At 37.8% G+C, this 20618-nt stretch overlaps 1 protein-coding gene across 2 annotated transcripts in view; it reads left to right on the forward strand.

Annotated features, from left to right (window-relative positions):
- The window catches only part of LOC119853654 (sine oculis binding protein homolog), a 135418-nt gene that overhangs the window by 65291 nt on the left and 49509 nt on the right, over positions 1 to 20618 (forward strand). The window contains exon 5 of one of the 2 annotated variants that reach the window (XM_038396969.2): positions 6281 to 6376. The exons of the other annotated variant lie outside the window; for it this stretch is intronic. Within the exon in view, the coding sequence (XP_038252897.1) occupies positions 6281 to 6376 (96 nt within the window). The remainder of the gene's footprint in view (positions 1 to 6280; positions 6377 to 20618) is intronic. 2 annotated transcript variants of the gene reach the window in all.

Consider the following 20618-nt stretch of genomic DNA (forward strand, 5'->3'; position numbering starts at 1 on the left):
AGAAGTGATGTTTATAAACCACTATTTGTCAAATGATCCCAAAACACTAAACAAATTTTACCAAGAGATATAGACTGAAGTTTTGCCATAGGTACCTTCAAGGTGTTGAACTGCGCCATCTGCTTAGACTCTGCAGCTGCAAAGCTGAATTGAATCTTGAAGGCGCCTCTCTGCCACCTTGGTGACCACGTAGCTCATACGTGATCAGAAAGCCCTCCTCAGCTGTTGGACCCATAGCGTTTGCCCCTGGCTGCCATGCATGCCAGTGAAATCAAAGTAGGCTCTGCCTGCTGGACAGCAAACTGTTGTGTATAGGTTCTCTCCAGCTGCAGAGGCCCAATCACGGGAGGGGGGGCGGGTGCAGACATGTCCCCCAACAGTTTACTATTCCCTGGATGTCATCATCTTAGTTTCTAATATAAAAAATAAGCAGAAAGAGGGGGTGTGTGGAAAACCAGCAGAACCCTTTCTGCCCCCCCTCTTCCCCTTAATGCATCATAAAGAAGTAAAAAAAGGGCACAGACTTAATTTCTATTTTCCTTTGCCAGTCACCTCTAGTAGAGGGATTGTCTCCTGAACTACTTCTCCTTCCCTGGGCGACCAAATAACATTCCTGTGGCGACTGCACCAGTTGCTTACATGGAAAAATAACATTAGGAAAGCAATGTATTTTTAGCTGTCTTTTAATGCATTTCAGCAGCTGGAAAAAAAGGGGAGTTAGCATCACGTGACCAGTCAGCTCTCCACAGCCCACCAGCAATTGCTAAGAGGACCACTGGTGGCACGCAGACCGCAGTTTGGGAACTATTTAATAGGGCCTTTATATCTAGCCTGGGGTGGCCATAAACAAACAGACCTGAGAAATAGTCCAGGACTGACTATTAAAAGTGTTATTTGCAACCCTTGCTTTTCACTAATCTGACTTTTAGGGGAATTTATTTAACAATTTTGTGGCCTATTTAAAAATGTGGCTGTCTGAAAGGTACTGAGAGGTTTGGAATACTAGGAATAGTACCAGCAGAGATGGATTTATGGGCAGAGTGCAGGTGAGAAGGCCAAAAAGTTAAAAAAAAATGAATGTGGATTATTGCCTCATTCTGTGGTTTGGGCAAAATCCGGCAGCCTTACTGAGGCAAAATTCCCTTAAGGTGGGAGTTTTCCCTAAATAGGGAATGCAGTATTTGTCCATTTATTCCATGATTGCAGAAATAATGGAATATGTTCTATGGATTATAGTCCCCACTGTGGTCCACGGTCTGATTCTGGGGCTGTGCCTTGTTCAGGGCTTGTGGTGAGGCCCCAATTTAGCTAGTTAGTGTACTAATATATTTATGGAGTGAATATCCAGAGATGGAAGTGGAGAACTATTTTTACCATTACTGGTTGAAGTGAGTAGAGGAACCATAATAATAACTGATTAGGTGGGACAATAGAAATCCAGAGGACCATGCATTTCAAGGATTAGCATCTAACTGTGGATTTCCTGCAATTTTTGCTGTATTCTTCGTAAGATACACTTTGTGGGGGGAAAAGAGGGAGCTCCATGTCCTTCTGGTAGAAACAATAACCTTCACAATGAAAATGGCAGCACTGTTGTCTTTTGCATCTGTAGCCACACTGACTGAAACAATAGCACCAGGACTGAGATGAACAGGGGAAATTCATCTTAACGGGATGTTAATTTTGAAACCTAATTATAGCAACTTAAACAGCAGCATTGTTAAACTTTTCCAGCTGATTGTCGTACCAGAAACATCCAATCATGCACATCTATCATGTGTCTGGATATAACTATCACATTGGGATGGCTCATCTGTTTGAAAGGGCATTTCACAGGAACTGAACTGCAAGTTTTGACTATGCAAGTAGTCAAATATTCTATGAGTTTGGGTTACTGAGATATTTGCTATTATTGTCCTTAACAACCAGGTGTTTGAAGCATATTTAGCTAAATAGCACTGTACTTTCATAGGCTAGCTTGTGCGATTTTTGTGCATTTTTCTTATAAGCTTTGTCCTACTTTAAAGAAGGCCTTTAACTTTAATAAACCCAGTTTAATAAATAATTCAGCATGACCTGCCTTGTTCCCTATAATATTTATGGGTAAAATTTTCAAAAAAGCACCTAAGACACTTGAGAGCATTTAGTGATTAGGCACTTTTGAAAATCTTACACTTAAATACTAAATAATTTGGGTAAGGACAAATTTCCTCTCTGAAGACTAAGGGAGTATGCAAAAACCAAAACCAAAAACCCTGCACTATGGATAAGAGCTCTGCTCTGTAGATCAAGGAGAGAATTTTGTACTAAGAATAAGGTCAAGTAGAAACAAATATCCATGCAGAAATTCCAGTGACTTGGGGAGGAGAAAATTTCTCTACAGGTTGCTGTTGTTCCTGTTTGTTAAGGGTGACCGCCTTGAGTGAGTTATATAGTTTCTTTCCATGGGACTGAAAGAATATGGCTTACTGCTACTTCTTTTCCTAGGTAACTTGCACAGTACTGGAGTGGACACAACATAGAACTAAGAAAATCACTCCACACCCATTGTTTTTGTGTTTTGTTTTTTTAAAAAGTTGTATCCTGAATTTTAAAAATACTTACAAGCTGTTAAAAACTTTACAGAGAAACCCATTTCAGACAATGTGAGTCAACAGCATGACGCACAGTGCATGGCTGTGGGGTACTACATATAGCAATATGACTTCTCTTATTGCACATTTGGTTTGGGATCAGTATTCTTAAGACCTATTCCAGGATGTGAGATCATACACTGTGCTATCAGGGCAGCAAAGGGATGCTGCAGTGACCAGTGTTACTATGTATATGCATCCTCTGAGACTTACTCAAGTGGAAGTTAAAGATTCCAGGGCTCTCTAGAAACTGAAGGTCTTCCTTTTGTTAGTAATGTGGATTCTGATAGGCTACTCTGGCTATGTGGCGGCAGTGCAGTGCTATGTCCCTGCCCAGCCTAGACAAACAAAGACTAGGAGGGCTGCAAAGATAATTTGCTTAGTCACTGTGGGAGAACTCCTCCCCCACAAAGCATGGAGTGGCACTAATGGTCTCTTGAGGAATATATGGTCAGCTCAATGGAGCTGGCTTCGCTGTGGGGTCAGCATGAAGTTTGGCCTTTAAGGATGATGGTAGGGGAGTAAAAGAGAAGAAAAGATAGGGATCAGGGATCTCAACGGGCCACTTGGAAAATACAACAGTTTTTGATGTTCTATATTTGACTGCACACACTCTGCTATCCATTCGTAACTCACAGGCATATGTTTGTGAAAGGTGACCGAGAAAGATTGCCTTCCTTTCACTGTTTTGTCAGCGTGGCAGTCACAGGTGGTTGTCAAATGGTTCCAACTGCGAGTGAGTGAGAGGCACCAAAAAAAAAAAAAAAAGCTCAGTACAACTTTTTTTTTTAATTAAAAAACACACAACACTGAACATTACTATAGCATTTTAAAAGTAATTTGCAACTGATAGAACCTAGGTGGGATTTATGCACAGTAGTTGGGTATGGAGAAATAGCTCTGACCACTATGAATAAGAATTTTTAACTATGGACGTAGACAGTTGAATTGTATTTACTTTTACCACAATCATAAATGATAGCATCATGTAGCTAAATTGTTGTGAGTATAGGTACATGTAGATTTTGCCCAACAAGTTGTCAGAGACATTCGAAATTGAATAAAACAAAGTTTGGATAAGTAGGGGAGGCAATGCATTGCCATCAGCTTGTGTGGCAATTTTGGTTAGGTGGGCAGGGTGAAATAGGGTTTGATGGTCTATTTTGACATGCACGCACACTATAAACACAAATTTCTATTTAGTTTTATAAGGTGTGTGTTTGTACTTACAGATCGCAGCAGTACATGTCTACAGAAGGTCACTGACAAGATAGAATGTGTACACTGTCATGTACAGGCTGTTACACTGTATCTAAAGATATTACTTTGTAACTTGTATTCAGTGGAAGCCAGGTAGCACTTCAGAGCCTTACATGATACTTGCCTTGTACCTACAGATCTGTCTCTCTCTCTGATTTGGGTATCATAAGTTTTCTTTTTGACAGAGTGGGTGAAAAGTTAGTGATTTAGTCAGTATCCCTATACTGCTGCTTTGGGACACAAACATGACAAGCTCAAATTCCACTCTGAGAGGGGCATTTTTATAGATACTTGTCTCCCAGCTGCACTTGAGGTTATTTGGAAGAGTAGTATGGACATAAGGCCTGCTAGAGGCCCTTAATTAAATCCTACTTCCTCTGGGGAGGGAGAAGGAGAGGGAAGGACAACGCATGCGTTCAAAAAGGGAAAAGGCAGGGTAGACAACACAGTCTCACCTGGATATGCTTAGTTCCACAAGGCAGGATGGATAAATTTATGGGGTGTGTGGGAGGGTTCATTCTTAAAGTGAAGAGATAAAAGAGGCATAGTGAACTGAAAGCTCACCAGTTAAAAAATGAGTTAAAAGTAATTTCAGGAACTTCACCTGCTTGAATCCCCTGTCAGTTTTTTGTGCTTTTACAGTCACATTTTCCTCTTTTTAAAAAAAAAATCTTTCTCCTTAGCTGCTGTGTGAGAGATCTTCACAGATAAAAGGGAAAACCGATCAATAGATTAGGTAAAAGTGCTGTGAAATATACAAAGTAAACAAACCTAGTTATTTTCCCCTTCATCTTGTTGACAGTTATGCCATAGTTATCTTAGATATTATTTGTAAAACATTTTCAGACAGATGAGTGAATTTTAAATTGATAACATCCTTGGGAAGTGAAGTCTGTTAGTGTCCACATCACAGTTAGTTAGGGGCCTGATTCAGAAACCATTGTAATCAGTGGGCTTTGGACCAGGTATAGATGCTTTTTAAAAACTTCAATATTGTTAACCCTATCATTCCCCTTTCATGCCCCAAACATCTTCCACCTCCACAAAGAGGGACAGAAGCTTATCTGAAGACAAGCAACAAGCTATAGAATTTACAAGGTGCAAATATCTTTCATAAATGCCAACACTAAAAAGAAAAATTTCTCAGAGCTCTGAATATGACACATGAAAATAGACAGTTCACACTACATTAAGGAAGAACAATATGTAAGTGCTATCATAGCTTCATAGATGTGTGTTCATTGTTTTTTCTCTCCTCCCCTCCTTCCCACAGTCCATGCATCACAACAGGTAGTTCTCAGCTGTTCCTTTTGCAGCAGACATACGTTTTATCTAAAGAGACAGAAAACTGAGCTACCTGCTGCTTATTGTATGGCTTTCTTGTGTTCCTCTTTTTTTTTTTTTCCTAGTTCACTGGGGGCCTATTTAAATAAGCTGGCATGGAGCCAGAAGCTCATCATTTTAATGCAGTATAAAATGGAATATGCATAATTATATGCAAGCCATATGTGAAGGAGACAGCTCAGCTGTGAATTTTAGGAGGCTGAGAAAGAGTGAACAGTCAGGGATTAGATGAGATGAAAGCGGAACAGAGTGCAAGTGTCACCCAAATGAACAGTGTAATGAGTGTGTTGCTGACACTCCTCCTTTCACCTACTACTCCCTTTTGCTTTAACTCTAAACCAGAAAATGTTGTAGATTAGAAGGAAAATACTATATGCAAGCAATATTGCTAATGGGCTCTGTTAATGTCTCCATTTAAACTTCAGCTTTCTTAATTGACAGTGTAGATCAAAATAACCAGTAACTTTTAATGCATCTTCTTAATTAAATATTTTACCACATTTGATTGAAGAATCATTGTTCTTGTTAGATGATTGCTCTTTTCAGAGCTTTACTTAAAAATGGAAGGAGAATCCACTTATCTTTAATAGCATTACATGTAAATTATGAGTATGAAAAGCTATTTGTAATGGCCTTGCTGTTAAAATGAAAATAGAGGTATGTTATCTAGGAATTGCTTAAGCATGTAAAAAAAAAAAAGTTTAAACAAGTACGTATGTAATGTAATCCTGAAAAATGCAATGAAGTAAATTGAAACCCTTAAGTGCTCACAATTTCTAGCTCAAATATTTCATTTTGGGTTTGTCTCTTGTTGTTTTAATTATTACACCACAGTGAATTTGCATGTTCAGCCTAAACTATGTAACAATCAGCATCCCAAGTTCTCATATCTAAAAGGTGTACTGCGTATTTAAACAAATTTCTTAATAATGTTGTATTTTGGGATTCCCGTTTTGTTTTAATGATCTGAGCTGTTATGCTTTTAGCTATTTTTTCTTCCATTATTTCTAAGTCCCTAAATAGGCCATTATATTTCCCTTCAGGCTAGAGATGAAGATGGACATGCTGAAAATTTTCCCCAGCAGCACTATGCTAAGGAAACTCCAAGGCTTGCCTTCAAGAATAACTGCGAACTACTTGTAAGAATAACATACTTACAACAAGTCTAGATTGTTACTTTAGCACAGTGAAAATAGTTTTTTGAAAGGCTTTTGTTCATGATTACATACGTTATGAAATATTACATCTTTTTTTTCCTGTTTAGATTCTAATGCTAGTTCTGATATCACTGAAAAATTTTAACATCTCAAATTGTTTGCAAATCTTTTATATCTGATTATAGAACTTGAATGGCCTTGTCTTACTGTCTTGTCTTGTACAGTAGTTCATAAGGAGCCATGAAGGGAATGGCTAGTAAAGCACAAGGAAAAAAACAAAACAAAACAAAACAAAAAAACCCACCGGCCTCCCAAGTTGCAAAAAGCCCCTCTCCCCCCACCCCAATCTTAGCTCTACATTGTTCTCAGACACTATTGTAATATTTTGTTCTGCTAGGAAACACAGCAGAGCTGACACGCAGTACTCCCTTTAGAATTAAACTATTCCTCTATTTTTTAGTGAAATGTAGTCAGGCGCTTTCCACTCCTTCTCTTTTGTGGAAGGAGTGAAAGCCAGCGAAGTACTGACAAGGAGCCTGGAATGTTTATAAGCATAAGAGAGATGATATCAGCTGTGAAAGGATCTCTGTTCCAAGGCAGGGTTAATTTGCTGTTCATTTTAGCATTTGCAACTAGGCAAGATTAAAAACAAGCAGGAATGCCTATTATATTTCTATTAAATGAATCTGTTGGGACCTAATATTCTTGACTAGCTTGCAAAAATGAGTGCTCCACAATGAATTTTTCTCTTTACCTAAAGTAAACAGAGAATGAATTGTCATTTATTTAAAAAGAGATTCACACATTGCCTTTGAAAATGGAGCTTTTAATGAGTTTATAGAACTTTTCCCTACATTTCCTTTTCTTCCCAGCACCATTAAGTAAATACCTCATTTGGCTAAGTGGAAATATTTGGGGAAAATGAGAACACTCAGTTTTATTTTGAAGCAATTTACAAACTTTTTTCTAATTATAAGTATATAAAACGGGGCAGGGGAGATACTGGCTGCAACTCCTCTGCCTCAGCAAATCCCCTCTACAGAAGATGTAAGCCAGAGTATGCTCTCAGTTCTAGAAGTGCAACCCCCAAGTAAGTTAGTCAGTTATGCTCATGTAATTAAGTGCAGAAATTGGTCCCTGGGATTTCACTCTCACATCCGTGGTTTAAAAACAAAGGGCTGGGTTCTGCAGTTCAGCTGAGCTGTGCTTGGCACAGGACAGGGGAAATGTGGAACAAAGGTGGCTTTCTATCACCTTTGTTTTCTCCCTAATCTTAGGATCAGCCTGGGATCTGTCAAGTATCCGGCATAAGCTAAAGCAGTGAAAGCCCCCCAAGGGGTCATTCCAAGAACCTGGAATAGCCAAAACACAGAGACACACTGACCATGCCCCTATTCCCTGGGAATGCCCCCTACAACAAGGCCAGGACAGGGACAGGCTTAGAGCCACAATCGTAGCAATGTGTCAACCAAGGATACCCTTCATTAAGGAAATCTGCACTAGGTGGTTAAGATGTTTTCCATCTGCTTTGTGCCACTTGTGTTACCCAAAAGGGCAAGATTCATCCATAATGGAATGCCACTTGAACTAAAAGGTGTTATACCAGACATGAATCTGGGCCTCAAGAACTGATCTTGCTCCCACTGAAATCAATTACAAAGTTCCTATTGATCGATTGGAGCAAGGTTAAGACCTAAGTGGCCAAAGAGTAGGAAAATTGAGCCAAATTTATAATTATTCCCCTAATATTATATATTTACTAAATAAAAAGTTTCATTCCTCAATGACCACAACCAATACAAGAGAACTAGTCTCTTCAGGCCTGATATGTGCATTCCCAGCACGTGCAAGACTCCTACTGAAGTCATCAGGAGTTCTGAGTGTACCAGGAATGCAGGATAGAGTCTGACACAATACACTAGCATGGGCTGATCCATGAAATAATTCAGTTATTAATCCAAATGTAACTTTGTTTTCTTTTAAAATAGATGAATGGAGCAACTAATGCCCACTCCAAGCATCGTTTTAATGTACAGTTACATTTCCCCCATCAATCTGTTTAAAATATTGTACTATTACGTAATTCTTGTACTCAGCAAAAGCTCTGAGTCATCCAACTTTGTATTTTGTCCTCTGTGTGTTTTTTGGACAGGTTTCAGGTCTTTTTTAAGGAAGTAATAAAAGTAATTTGTCATAGTTTTATTTTTCCGATGGTATTGGAAAAAAAGAATTGGCAGGGATGCTGCTTGGAGTCAATCTGCATTGAAAGAAAGAGGACAAAAATTAAGAATATGCACTTCTGCTATCATTAAAGATATACTTAGAGAGTACCTCTCTTTGAAAATATGTTGGTACTAGCCTTTGGAGATGGTGGATGCTATGACTTGGATAGGATGCTAAATGTTTTATAGTCAGGTAGTCATTTTATTTATATATTTCCATTGATTCTATGTTGTGTTAAAATGCAGTTGGAAACAAATTTATTCAAAGTTAAGGGAGAGTAGTGTCTCTGTCTGAAGTGGCAGTCAATATTTCTATATTATTGTGGGCAATTTTCTGCTGGACAAGAGGAAAAAAATAGAAAGAAAGTAGAAGGGAAAAAAAATACAGAAAGATTGTTTCCCAATGGAGAAAGCTTAACCAGTCATTAACAGTGAGACACAGATGCTGGTTTCTTGCTTTTTGTAAAGCAGTGAAGAGTTAAGACTTTAAATGAAAGAGAAATTGAAACTTGTTTATTCTTTTGAGAATCCAGAAATCCTTGGAGTTTTTTTAGTGCAGTTTAGAGAAAATTTTATAATAGCCTGTCAGATGAAATTGGAAGCTCAGGCTCAAAGTGCTTTCTTAGCTTTAGGGTTCATCTGCCATTTTCCAGTATGGTTTGTTGCAGCACATACAGTCCCTAGTGTTTGGAAATGCTTCTGCTTCGAGGGTGCTGCCAGGGTGGATCTAGGGGATCAAGCACTGATGGATTCTGTATGCTAGTTTGCTCCCACAAGAACAAGAGTACATGGTTAGAATGTTAATATCCTGGGTCACAGACACTCATTGAAAGACTTAACCCCTAAATACTTGGATAGATTTTTAAGTATAATAATAATAATAACCTATGCTATGCTATTGCAAATTGCATGCTTTCGTCTTTGCTTATTCCTTCATTGCTTAAGAAAGAAATATTTGGACTAGTTAGGTACAACTTAGCTATTTAAAAAAAATCCAAAATAGCTAGATAAGAAGTAGAAGGAAGAATACATTACCATTTAACAAAAATTAAAGCTCTGAGTGCATATGGCAGCTCTGTGTATTAAGAAAGCCGTGACAATTAAAGACTTGGTTGGCATAAAAATCCATTGTGCAGTTATGGGATTACTTTATGGTATTGATTTCCCACTTTAAATCCAAAATGTGCTATGTGCCATCACAGTTAATGCAGAACGCGGGGACACACACACACACACACACACACACACAATGAGGATATAGAATTTTCCTTGTGAACTTTTAGTCATTTTGAAAATTAAATTTTCCTAAGGTTAGCAATACATGATAAAATCTTGGGAACTACGTAATGCAAATATTTTTTAAAAGAATAAGGCCAGTATGGTGGCTTGGCTGGCAGTGCAATCCATTGCCAGGGTTCCCTGCATCAGGACTTAAATTTCTCAGCAGCTGGGAGCTTTTATACAGGCACATCTCTTTGTTTCAAGGAGGAAAGGGCAGAGTATAGTCCCCTGGAAGCTGATTGTCAAGTAGCAATGCAATTCAGCTAGTGCTGGATGCTGGGAAAGAGATGGGATTAAAGAGTGAAAAATGATGTGCTAGAATGAAAGGACTGGTGAAAAGCCTACAATTCCTCCTCTAAGCAGCCCAAATTCCTGAGTCATTGCCTAGAGAAAGTACAAGTCCTCCTAGGCTCTTACCCAGGTTAGTCAGAGCAGGGAGAGCCCATATCAGGATGCCCCTCTATAAAAATAGAAAATAAAAAACAACAATTTGTTCTTGTTCTCCCTTGCTATATTAATATTTAACAATATTCAGTGCAGTTTTAGGATTAGTATGTTGCTTTCTGAGCAAGTGATAATTTTGGTGGGCTAAGGAAATGAATTGCTGGGCTGCTTTCCCAGATCACTTTTTAAGGAGACAAAGTAAGCACCATGTATACCTATGGAATGATATATAAGATACACCACTAAGGATTGTAACTGGAATAGCATTATATTGCTGTGGTACGATAAATTCTGCATCATGACTCTACTACACAATTAGTTAAAAGATATGCTAGCTGGGCAAAAGTCCTTATTTAAATACAAAATAAACCATACCCTGCCATCAGTTGTTACACAAACTCTGCACTTGGAAATCAGTGATCACACATATATCATTAATCTTTAGCAAAAGGGGAAAGGGAAACTATAAAAAAAACACACACATAAAAATAGATTTAAATATGAGACATGAAAAATTTCACCCTAGAATGAAAGACAGTTAGAGTTATGACAAAGACGAACAAAAGCCAAAGTTATGGCTGATGCTCTGCCTTTGTTTGTGCCATTGTGCATTGATATTGCAGCACTGATTTTATAGAAGATCAGAAAATGTGGCATTCATGTGACACCTAGACATTGCAGCAGCAGTTAAAGATGAAGTCAGATTTAACTTTGGATGTCCTTCCATAGCTATTTTATATCACACCCTTAATATTGTACTCTTAAAACATTTTTTATGTATCAGAGTTTTTGACCAAAACAAAAAACAATATGTTTTCTGAAAAGCTCTTGAGGCCTTGTTAGTACAAAAATTATTGACATTCACGCTTACATTTAACCTGATTGACAATTACAGGTATTTGACTCATTGTCTATCTTATAAGAGATGTTCTTGGTGGCTTTTTGTTTTTTAAGTTTATCAGAACAAATTCCCATGCCCTGCTGCTAAACTCCCCCCCCCCAAAACAAAAACAAAAACCCACCCACAAACAAATCCAAAAAACCAAAACCAAAAAAACCCAACCTGCCCCAATAGTCACTTCAGCATAAACAAAAGGCAAATTTTGTTAGTGCACTTATATATCTTGTATCCTACATTATATTAAGTGCAACAATTATGGGGGGATATTTAGCTGGGGGAAGAGATATTTTTGTATTCTCCACTATTGTCTTTCTTCCTTTTGCCTTTTTGAGTTTCTGTCTCCTGCTTCTCTTTCTTTTCTTTGTTTGTGCCCATCTCTTTTTCTTTCTTTGTCTATTTTGCTCTCTTTTTCCTTCTTTTCCCACTTCGGTTTTCCTTCTTACTTTTATGTTCAAACCAGCAGAGGGAGAGGTAGAGTAGCTTCCAATTCCTGCCCAGGAAGGAACAGTTATACACAGTGCCTGCTACCAGGGAGCTTGAATAGGATTGTGTGATCTTAGTTAACTATACTTCTAGCAGCTTTTGTGGTTGAGGTGGTCTATCATGACACTGAAGCACAGCCTCACGTTGCGGTCTGCACAGATTTCCACTGCCCCTGTGGAAACCACAGGAGTTCTTGTGCCTCAGGCAGACAATGCCTCTCAGAGCTCCCGGGAGTGAGAAGAAGCTGGGTTGATGCACCATCCTTGAAAAGACTGCAACAGCTTCCCCCTCCCTCTCTGCACTGTTCCCTAGTCCCACTCTCTTCCTGTCCCTGGGGGCGTGGGGGAAGTACTATCCTAGCCAAGAGCAGCAGGACCGTTTGCTCACAGAGTCTTATTGTTCCAGGCGTCTTCTCAGGTGCACAAGAGGGGGTGGGAGGGAGGGTGCATCCGTGCAGGGATCAGGTACAATCTTGCCCAAAGCTTTTATAATTGCCAGAGTGCAGTGCTTTTGTAACTCTCCAACTTCCAGCTGTTTTTCCGCAGATATCAGTAGATTTCTTCAAGTCCCCTGCTGTCCACTAATGGGTTAATATCCCTTTCCTGAGAACCACTGATTCAATTTATACATTTCAATAACTGCAAAATAGCATAGTATATGCTGTGATTAGCTAGTGCAAAGAGACCCTTACCCCAAACCCACTGAAGTCAATGGAAAGCGTGTCCCATTGACTGTAGTAGGCTTTAGATCAGGCTATGCAGAGCTGTCAGCATTGCATGTTATGGCCCTGTAAAATCTCAGGGAAAAGTAATTACCACAGAGATGTGATGTTGCTGTTCTTAAAACCTCAGTAATCTTGGCCATGTGAATTTTAACCCTTTTTGTGATTAAAATAACAAAAGGGCTTAAGTCATACTATAGACTAACAGCCTGCAACATTTCATTTTCAAACACTAAATTGTTCTTGAGTCATAGGAGCATGTTTTAAAAAAACACCGCAAAACCCACAAAAAACGTGCATTCTGTTTCTTTTTAAGTCTGAAAAAATAGGCAAAATTATTTTAAATCATGTTTTTTTAAAAAGTATTGCTGCCAGGCTGAATTTGTGGGATATAGTCTGTTCACATTGCACACACTTAATGACCCTTCAAGTCCACCAGAGTTAAGCGCACACATTTAGAAGAAGAGACCCCACACTCCTTCTAGGTAAAGTTCCAACACAGAGTGAAATTGTAGTGCTGACAGCCGTAAGCTTATTAAATGGGTATAGGTAGAAACACTGAGTGACCAATCTGCTGGCCCCCAGACCAATAGTATACTTCCTAGATAGACATGCAGGTAGACACAAAATATGATCATTAATTCAGCAGGGATAGTACAACAGAAAGCTAACAATGTTAATAATATGGCCAAATAAAGAACAAGGACAACAACAACAAGAACCCCAACCTGCCTATCACCATAAAATATGCTGTCACCAGGAAATTATATACTATATGTTTGTCTTCACACCTCTCTTAACTAGAACAGCTGATAATTTTAGAACAAAAATATCCACTGTCACATGTGGCACTGGCCATTATTATTGTTATATTTTATTATATTATTTTCTACTATATAGTGAAGTGGAAGAATGGTCCTTTTGTTGTAGCATTGGAGTGGACTTGGGAGATTTGGAGTCTCTTCCTGGGTCTACAACAGACTTTCAATGTGACCTTCAGCAAGTCACTAAATCCTTCAATGCCTCAGTTTCCCAATCTGTAAAATGACAATAATAATATTTACCCTGCTTATGTCTGGTAGCTATTAAAATTTGTTTTTTGCCTCATCCACACCAAGTTTAGAACTCTTAAGCTTCTGATTTTAAACCCAATGAAATCAATGAGAATCTTTCCATCAACTTTAAATGGGCTTTGGACTGGACTGTGAGGTATGACAGGAGAAGAGGAATCGTACCATAAAGCGTAGAGAAAGACTGATATATATATCTTTTCTTTTGCTTTTTGTGACCAAAAACTGCTATATGTGAGCTTACAAATAATTTAAACACTGTAGCAAACAAGGTTTTTAGAACACTATTTAATTTGAAGGACACTGTAATATGCCTTAGAGACCAGCTGTAGAAAGTTATAGAAAATACAATCTATTCTGAAGGGATAAGAAATTTAGACAGTCAAATATAGTAACTTTAGTGGAAATGAGATCCAAAAGCCCATGTTTTTTTTATGCTGTGGGTTAGAGAGTAGCTCTGTTTGCAGAATTAAAAGAGTGAGAGATTTTCCCTCTCTATTCTGATGTAAGTGCTCAGAATGTGTTTATCTATGTGAGAACAATCATGAGGATAAGTGTTTTCGCTGAGAACTTTTTCCTGTAGCTGTTGATAGGGCTGCTGCTGATTAGCAATTTGACATTGCTTTAGAAGAGATTTCAGCCCCTGTCGAGCTTTTCAGAACAAGAGTATTCTCCCCATTCCCCATTTTTGCTTTTTGAGAAACTGGGCCATCTGTTAATGAACAATGATATCAGTGAGGATAGGGTTGGAGGGTTTTTCCAGCACTTCCCTTCTGGGGGGCAATATTGTTTTGTGAGTTTCTGGTATCATGTAATATGAAACAGACCCAAACAAGTAAGAAACAAAGAGACGCCACAGTTAGCGATATACATGCGAGCAAGAAGCAGACTGGTACTCTTAGTAGTCTGACATAAGTCACACATTTAGTCCGGAATGCATCCGATGAAGTGAGCTGTAGCTCACGAAAGCTTATGCTCAAATAAATTTGTTAGTCTCTAAGGTGCCACAAGTCCTCCTTTTCTTTTTACATTTAGTCCAGTGAACGGTGAGCTAAGGTAAGGAAAACAAAGTCAGCAGAGAAAGAAAAAAGGAGAAAGGTTGTAAAAAATGAGAACAGGAGGGACTAGAAGTATGATAAGATGGAAAGAGGTGACTGAGGTGAACTTGAGAGGATGACAACTGCCATTGTAGGTGCTAGGACACACAAAACCCATTCAGCTCTGGGCAATACACCTCCCCTCTTTTGCACCACCCTTCCCTGTAAATACTATAAATAGCTCCCAGATCATCCCAGAATTCTTCCAGATTACTATTTTGTGTAGACATATATGCTATTTTAGGAGGTGCATGCTCTCTTGCTTGTGTTTGGGAGATGATACTTTCTGAGCATAAGCTGTTTTGTGGATAGAAGGAATATTACCAAGTTTTTCCCATTGATCATCACTAAGTTTTTTAAAATCAAAAGCAAAGTTTATTTTAAAAATTGGAAAAAATTCAAAATCTATTACAAGCCCTAATTTTATCACCTATCTCCCCAATAGAAGCAGTAAAAATTCTTCTTATAAATGAGCAGCAACCATCTGTTTCTGAGTAACTTCTAAAATACTCAACTAACTTTAAGATACATATATCAAGTCCTCACCCATATGCTTCATTATGTTTGTCTAGTCCTATCTTCACTCTTTACCTTTTGGATCTTTTTACTAGAGTTATAACTAAAGTTAGTTGAAATTTTAAAAAAAAGCATTTTAATTGAAAAATGGCTTTTAAAAAATGTAAAATTTCAACAAAAGAATGGCTTTTTTATTTTTTAAAATTAGTTTGTTGAAAAGTTATCAGAAATGTTAGTGAAGTAGTTATCAAAATCTTGTGTTTATTGAAAATCCTTTAACTACTACATGTTAAAAATGATTATACGCTTTACTGTATGTAAAATAAAATGGTGAGATAATATCCATCAACATTTCCATTATGAATAGATTGTGGGTAATATTTTAAATAATATTTTCATGTTGTCTTAAGCCCTGGATTACTTTAGTAGTTAAGTTAAGCAGGTATATAAGCTCTTGCAGAATCAGGCCCTAGATGATTTAGTATCCTAATTCCATTTTCAAGAGAGATCTAGGCACTTAAGGCCCATGCCTTCAAAGGTATTGAAGTACCTAAGTCCCTTGGGAGTTTAAGCCCTTAGGAATCTAAATGCATTGAAAGTAAGTTGGATTTAGACACCTAAGCACCCAAGACCTTCTAAAAACAGGAATTAAGCTCCTAAGTCACTTAGACACTTGAAAATTTTACCCTGGATCTCTCATGTAAAGGATAAATACCAGTCACAAAGCCCTGTAAAGATAGGTTTGAGAATACCCTGTATACAGAATTGAATCCAGTGTGCGTTTTTGTAAAAATGAAAAGGAGTACTTGTGGCACCTTAGAGACTAACAAATTTATTAGAGCATAAGCTTTCGTGAGCTACAGCTCACTTCATCGGAAAGCTTATGCTCTAATAAATTTGTTAGTCTCTAAGGTACTTGTGGCACCTTAGAGACTAACAAATTTATTAGAGCATAAGCTTTCGTGAGCTACAGCTCACTTCATCGGAAAGCTTATGCTCTAATAAATTTGTTAGTCTCTAAGGTGCCACAAGTACTCCTTTTCTTTTTGCGAATACAGACTAACACGGCTGCTACTCTGAAATTTGTAAAAATGGAGTTAGGATATGGCCCATAATAATTATGAGGTTGACCCAAAGTTTACCTTTAAAAAAAAGCACAGTTTAAAATGATGTGGTTTTGCTGCCATGAAAAGGAATGAAACATACATGGATTTTTACACGTTTTGTTGTTGAACTAGGTAGTAATTAAAAGAAAGGAGAAAAATATAGGTATCTTTAAATCTTAGGAAGAGGGATCTTTGGAAGCCTACAGGAAGAACAGCTAACCTCGCAGCCCCAGGGACTGTTGGTACTCTCTCAATGGTAGACAGAATTTCCAGGAATAAGATCCCAGTTTAGTACATCAGCTGTGCTAATAAATACCTAGATATTTTAAGGAGTACCAAAGAGTGTATATTTGCAGGGAGTGTATATTTCACTGTTAACCCCTTTCCATACAGGCATTTCTTTCTTTTTTCTTTTCAAATTGTGATATACTGAACTATTGTATTTCCCTTAGAAAGAAAAAAAAACTCCATAAGACCTTTATTTTATTATACAAGTTAATACCAATAATTACTTAAAATTTAATGAATTTCAGTTCTGACTTAATTGCTTTTGAGTACTTCACTTTACTTATTAAAAGGAAGCAAGGACATATTCATTTAATGATCAGCAGAAGCCTTGGCCTAGTATCTGCCTACATTCTCTTTTCAATTAATCAATTATAGCTCAATGATGTGTAATTACACATTAAGAAAGTTATTGGATATCTCAGCTTGCCTGTCCCTGGGGGCTCATGAATATACTAATATAACACACCTGTAATGACCTGTTCTCAGCTCTGAAAATTGCTCCCATTTCTCTCCCTCTCTCTCTCTCTTGCTTTGCTAAATGAAGATGAGAACAATTACCATTAACTTTTTGAGTCACATCTAGTCAATGAGAGAAAAAAAGGTCCCTACCAGCATTCATAATAAATCTGCCTTTTGGTACAGAGCCTTGTAGCAGCAATGTGTCTCAAACTGCTCTATTTATGATACTGGAAGTCAGTAAATATAGATCTGAATCACACAAAATGCTGGGGGAATAAGGCCAGTCTAAATTGAGCACACACTCTGCTTTGCCTTTCTCTCTCTCTCTCTCTCTTTTTTTTTTTTTCCAGATGAGAGAAACAGGCAAGCAGGAAAACCTTGTCAAATCACATCCAGGCATAATTTGCTTGGCTTGATTCAAATCAAACCAAACTCTGGAACTGATGCTTATGCAGTGGCTCTAAGTCTTTGCATAGCAATTAAGCTGTGTTGCTGTTGTGAGGTTTTTTTTAAATGCCAGAAAGAACAAAATTTACTATGTAATGGCACAATGGTTTTGGTTGTACCAGAGGACACGTTCACTAATGCTTTCTTATTAATGCATAACAAATGGCACCAAGAAGAGGCTCTTAAGCCACATAATGAGGTCTGACAGATTCTAAATTGGTGATTCAGCCAACTAAGATGTCCAAAAATGCTCTGTGAAAGTGAGCTTTCAATGGCTACATGAGTCAAACACAGTAAGATATCTGTCAACATTTTTATAAATGTTGTCTTACACTGTCTAACTTTGATGTCTCAGTGTATCCCTCTGAGGGAAAAATAATTCCTCTTTTCCCATATATAAATGATCAGTTCTACAACTATCCTGAAAAATAGTACAGATAGATCATAAATGGATTTACATGCACATTAACACAGAACAGCATATATGATGCAGCATAAACAAGGCAGTCTTTCTTTGGAAATGGAGTCTCTTTCATTCATAGTAGTAATCTGAGTCCTTTCCATGCTGAATTCTCTATACCTCTTTGAGCCAAATCAGTACACACACACACACACCCACACCCACACACTGTTGAGTGAAGTCTTCAACATACTGGCCATTACCACAGTTTTCTGGATCCTTTGGACCACATAAATGTCACTATGTTAGCTGTACCATAATGGTGACATTCCTATGGAACTCGAAGGGTCAAATGCTGCCCTCAGTTACATGATCCATTCCAGTGGATTTCAGCAAGGATGCACATGAGTAAACAAGAGCAGAATTTGGCCCAAGTGGTTTAAAAATAGGAATGGGCCATGTTTACATTTTTCCATTCGAACTGGTGTAATCATGATGGGAACATGTGGTTACATCATACACACCTTGATGGTTCTGAGTCATTTAAAGTTTGTTGTTTAATGATAAGATATAAATAAGCAAATGAGTAAAACAGATACCAGCAATCACTAGTACCTGCCTCCCTCCCATTTATAAAACAACTTGAAACTTTTCTATTCCAAAAATTAACTTGTTCCTCACTGGCAACTCCTTTGACACGTTTTACTTGGTAAAGCTTTACAGAAGGGAGCAGTGTTGTCCAGTGGATAGACAATGATGCTGGGAATCGAGTCCTGGGATGAAATCCTGGCCCCACTGAAGTCAGTGAGAGTTTTGCCATTGACTTCAATAGGGTCAGATTTCACCTATGGTTTTATTCCCAGCTCTGCCGCTCAATCACTGTATGACCTCAAGCAAGTCACTTAAGTCCTGATTCTGCAATATATTTTGGCATGTTCCTAACTTTAACCATGCATGTAAAACCATTGAAGACAATGGGACTTTTCACATGCTTACAGTTATGCATATGCTTAAGTACCCTGCTGACTTGGGTTTTAAAGCTCTTTGTTCTTCAATTTCCCCATCTTTAAAATAGTGATGCTATCTGATCACTTTTGTCAAGTGCTTTGAGATCCTTGGAGAAAAATACTATATACAGTAAACACTAAGGATGCCTCAATTAATTTTTATTGTATTCTAAATTGTTTTTATGATGCTATATTGCATCTTAAGTGTTTGGGGAGGGATGCATGTATTATGAATTATTATGATGCATTTTAGTAGAAAACATAATCCTTGTTCCACCTTAATGAATTTAAAAATAATGTGACTGTCCAAGCAATGCCTAGTAACAAAAACAAGCAAAGCAGTTAATGTAAATCCCACACATAGACCAAGCTGTGCATGCATGCTATAATCTCAAATCCTGCTCAATGCACAGCTTTGTTTATGTTTAGGACCTAAATTAAATTCTGTGCTTGTTTTTTAAGTCTGTGCCTGACAGATCAATTAAAGCGGAAAAAATGTTGCATTCCCTACTGTAATATACAACAAGTTAAATATGGGCCCTAAGCAACCTGTCAGTGGGTTTTTAAGTTGTATTGTTTTTGAGTATATGATGGGGAGTGGGGCTGGGAGGCATTTGATGTTGCTGAAAAAAATCATTTCTACTCCCTGCAAGATGTTATAAGTCTTTTGCATGTCAGATTCCTAATTGAGAAATAAACACTTTATTGTACTATAACTTTTTATTATGAGGAATAAACATGCTTTTTGTAGACATCCAGGAAAGTAACTGACCACTTGTGCCCAGTACCCATATAACCTCATTGTACATGCCACTGAAATTAATGTTTCTTTAGTCAAGGGGAAAAAATAATCTTCATTTTCTAAGAGATTTTTGTTTCACCATGAGGTTAACACACCCCATACATTTTCACGTTTCTAACTATCTGGGTCCAGGACTGCTAAGTAAACAAGCATTTGGTGCTTGCTCAATTACTGACCCTTGCTTGATCTTTTGGATTGAAATAACAGTTTTCTAGTTTGTTAAAGACATATAACAACGGACCTTTTGGCGGTATAAAAAGGCGTTAATGTAGTGTACCAGAATGATATAAAGGGACTCAATGTTAATAAGAATGTGCCCCTAATAGTTTTCTATGTAACACAGCAATTTATGGTTAGAACACTGCACTCATGTATCTGATTACAGCTGGTCCAGCACTAAGATATCTGGAGTGAGAGATCCTATAAACTAAACTCATAAACTAACAAACAGAACAGATACAGAGAAACATTAATTTTCTCCTATATTAGTTATGTTTCATTATGTGCCAATAAAGCTATGGAATTATATTTTATATAAATCATGTTATACCAGATATTTTAGGGGTCGTATTTATTTTCTAATTTCAATGCAGCAAGTGCGTGTGGAAAAATCCATATTTACTTGTAGATGGAATTGCTCAGAGTTGCATATGCAAACAGGTGACTTGTACATGCAGTTTTCTGATTTGTGTGAGTACCATCATAAGGTCCTCTGTGCATGACAGGTGTATGTACATTTCTGCAAGAACACTTGTTGTAATGGGGTTTGAAACTGTGGCCAGTTTGATAGTGCTCAGTCTTATTTCTTCCTCTCTCTGAGATTCCAGAAGCTGTGATGAGCAAATGCTTTCCTCTCACAAGGGTTCTTTCATATCTGGTGCTATAGGGTTGTATGCTGTCACCTCTTTTGTTCAACATCCATATTAGTCCATTAAGAGAGAGGAGACATGGCTGAAGTGTTTTGACAGTCCTGAAAGCTC

The sequence above is a fragment of the Dermochelys coriacea genome, chromosome 3 (assembly GCF_009764565.3).
Source record: "Dermochelys coriacea isolate rDerCor1 chromosome 3, rDerCor1.pri.v4, whole genome shotgun sequence".
In the NCBI taxonomy this organism is placed as follows: domain Eukaryota; kingdom Metazoa; phylum Chordata; order Testudines; family Dermochelyidae; genus Dermochelys; species Dermochelys coriacea.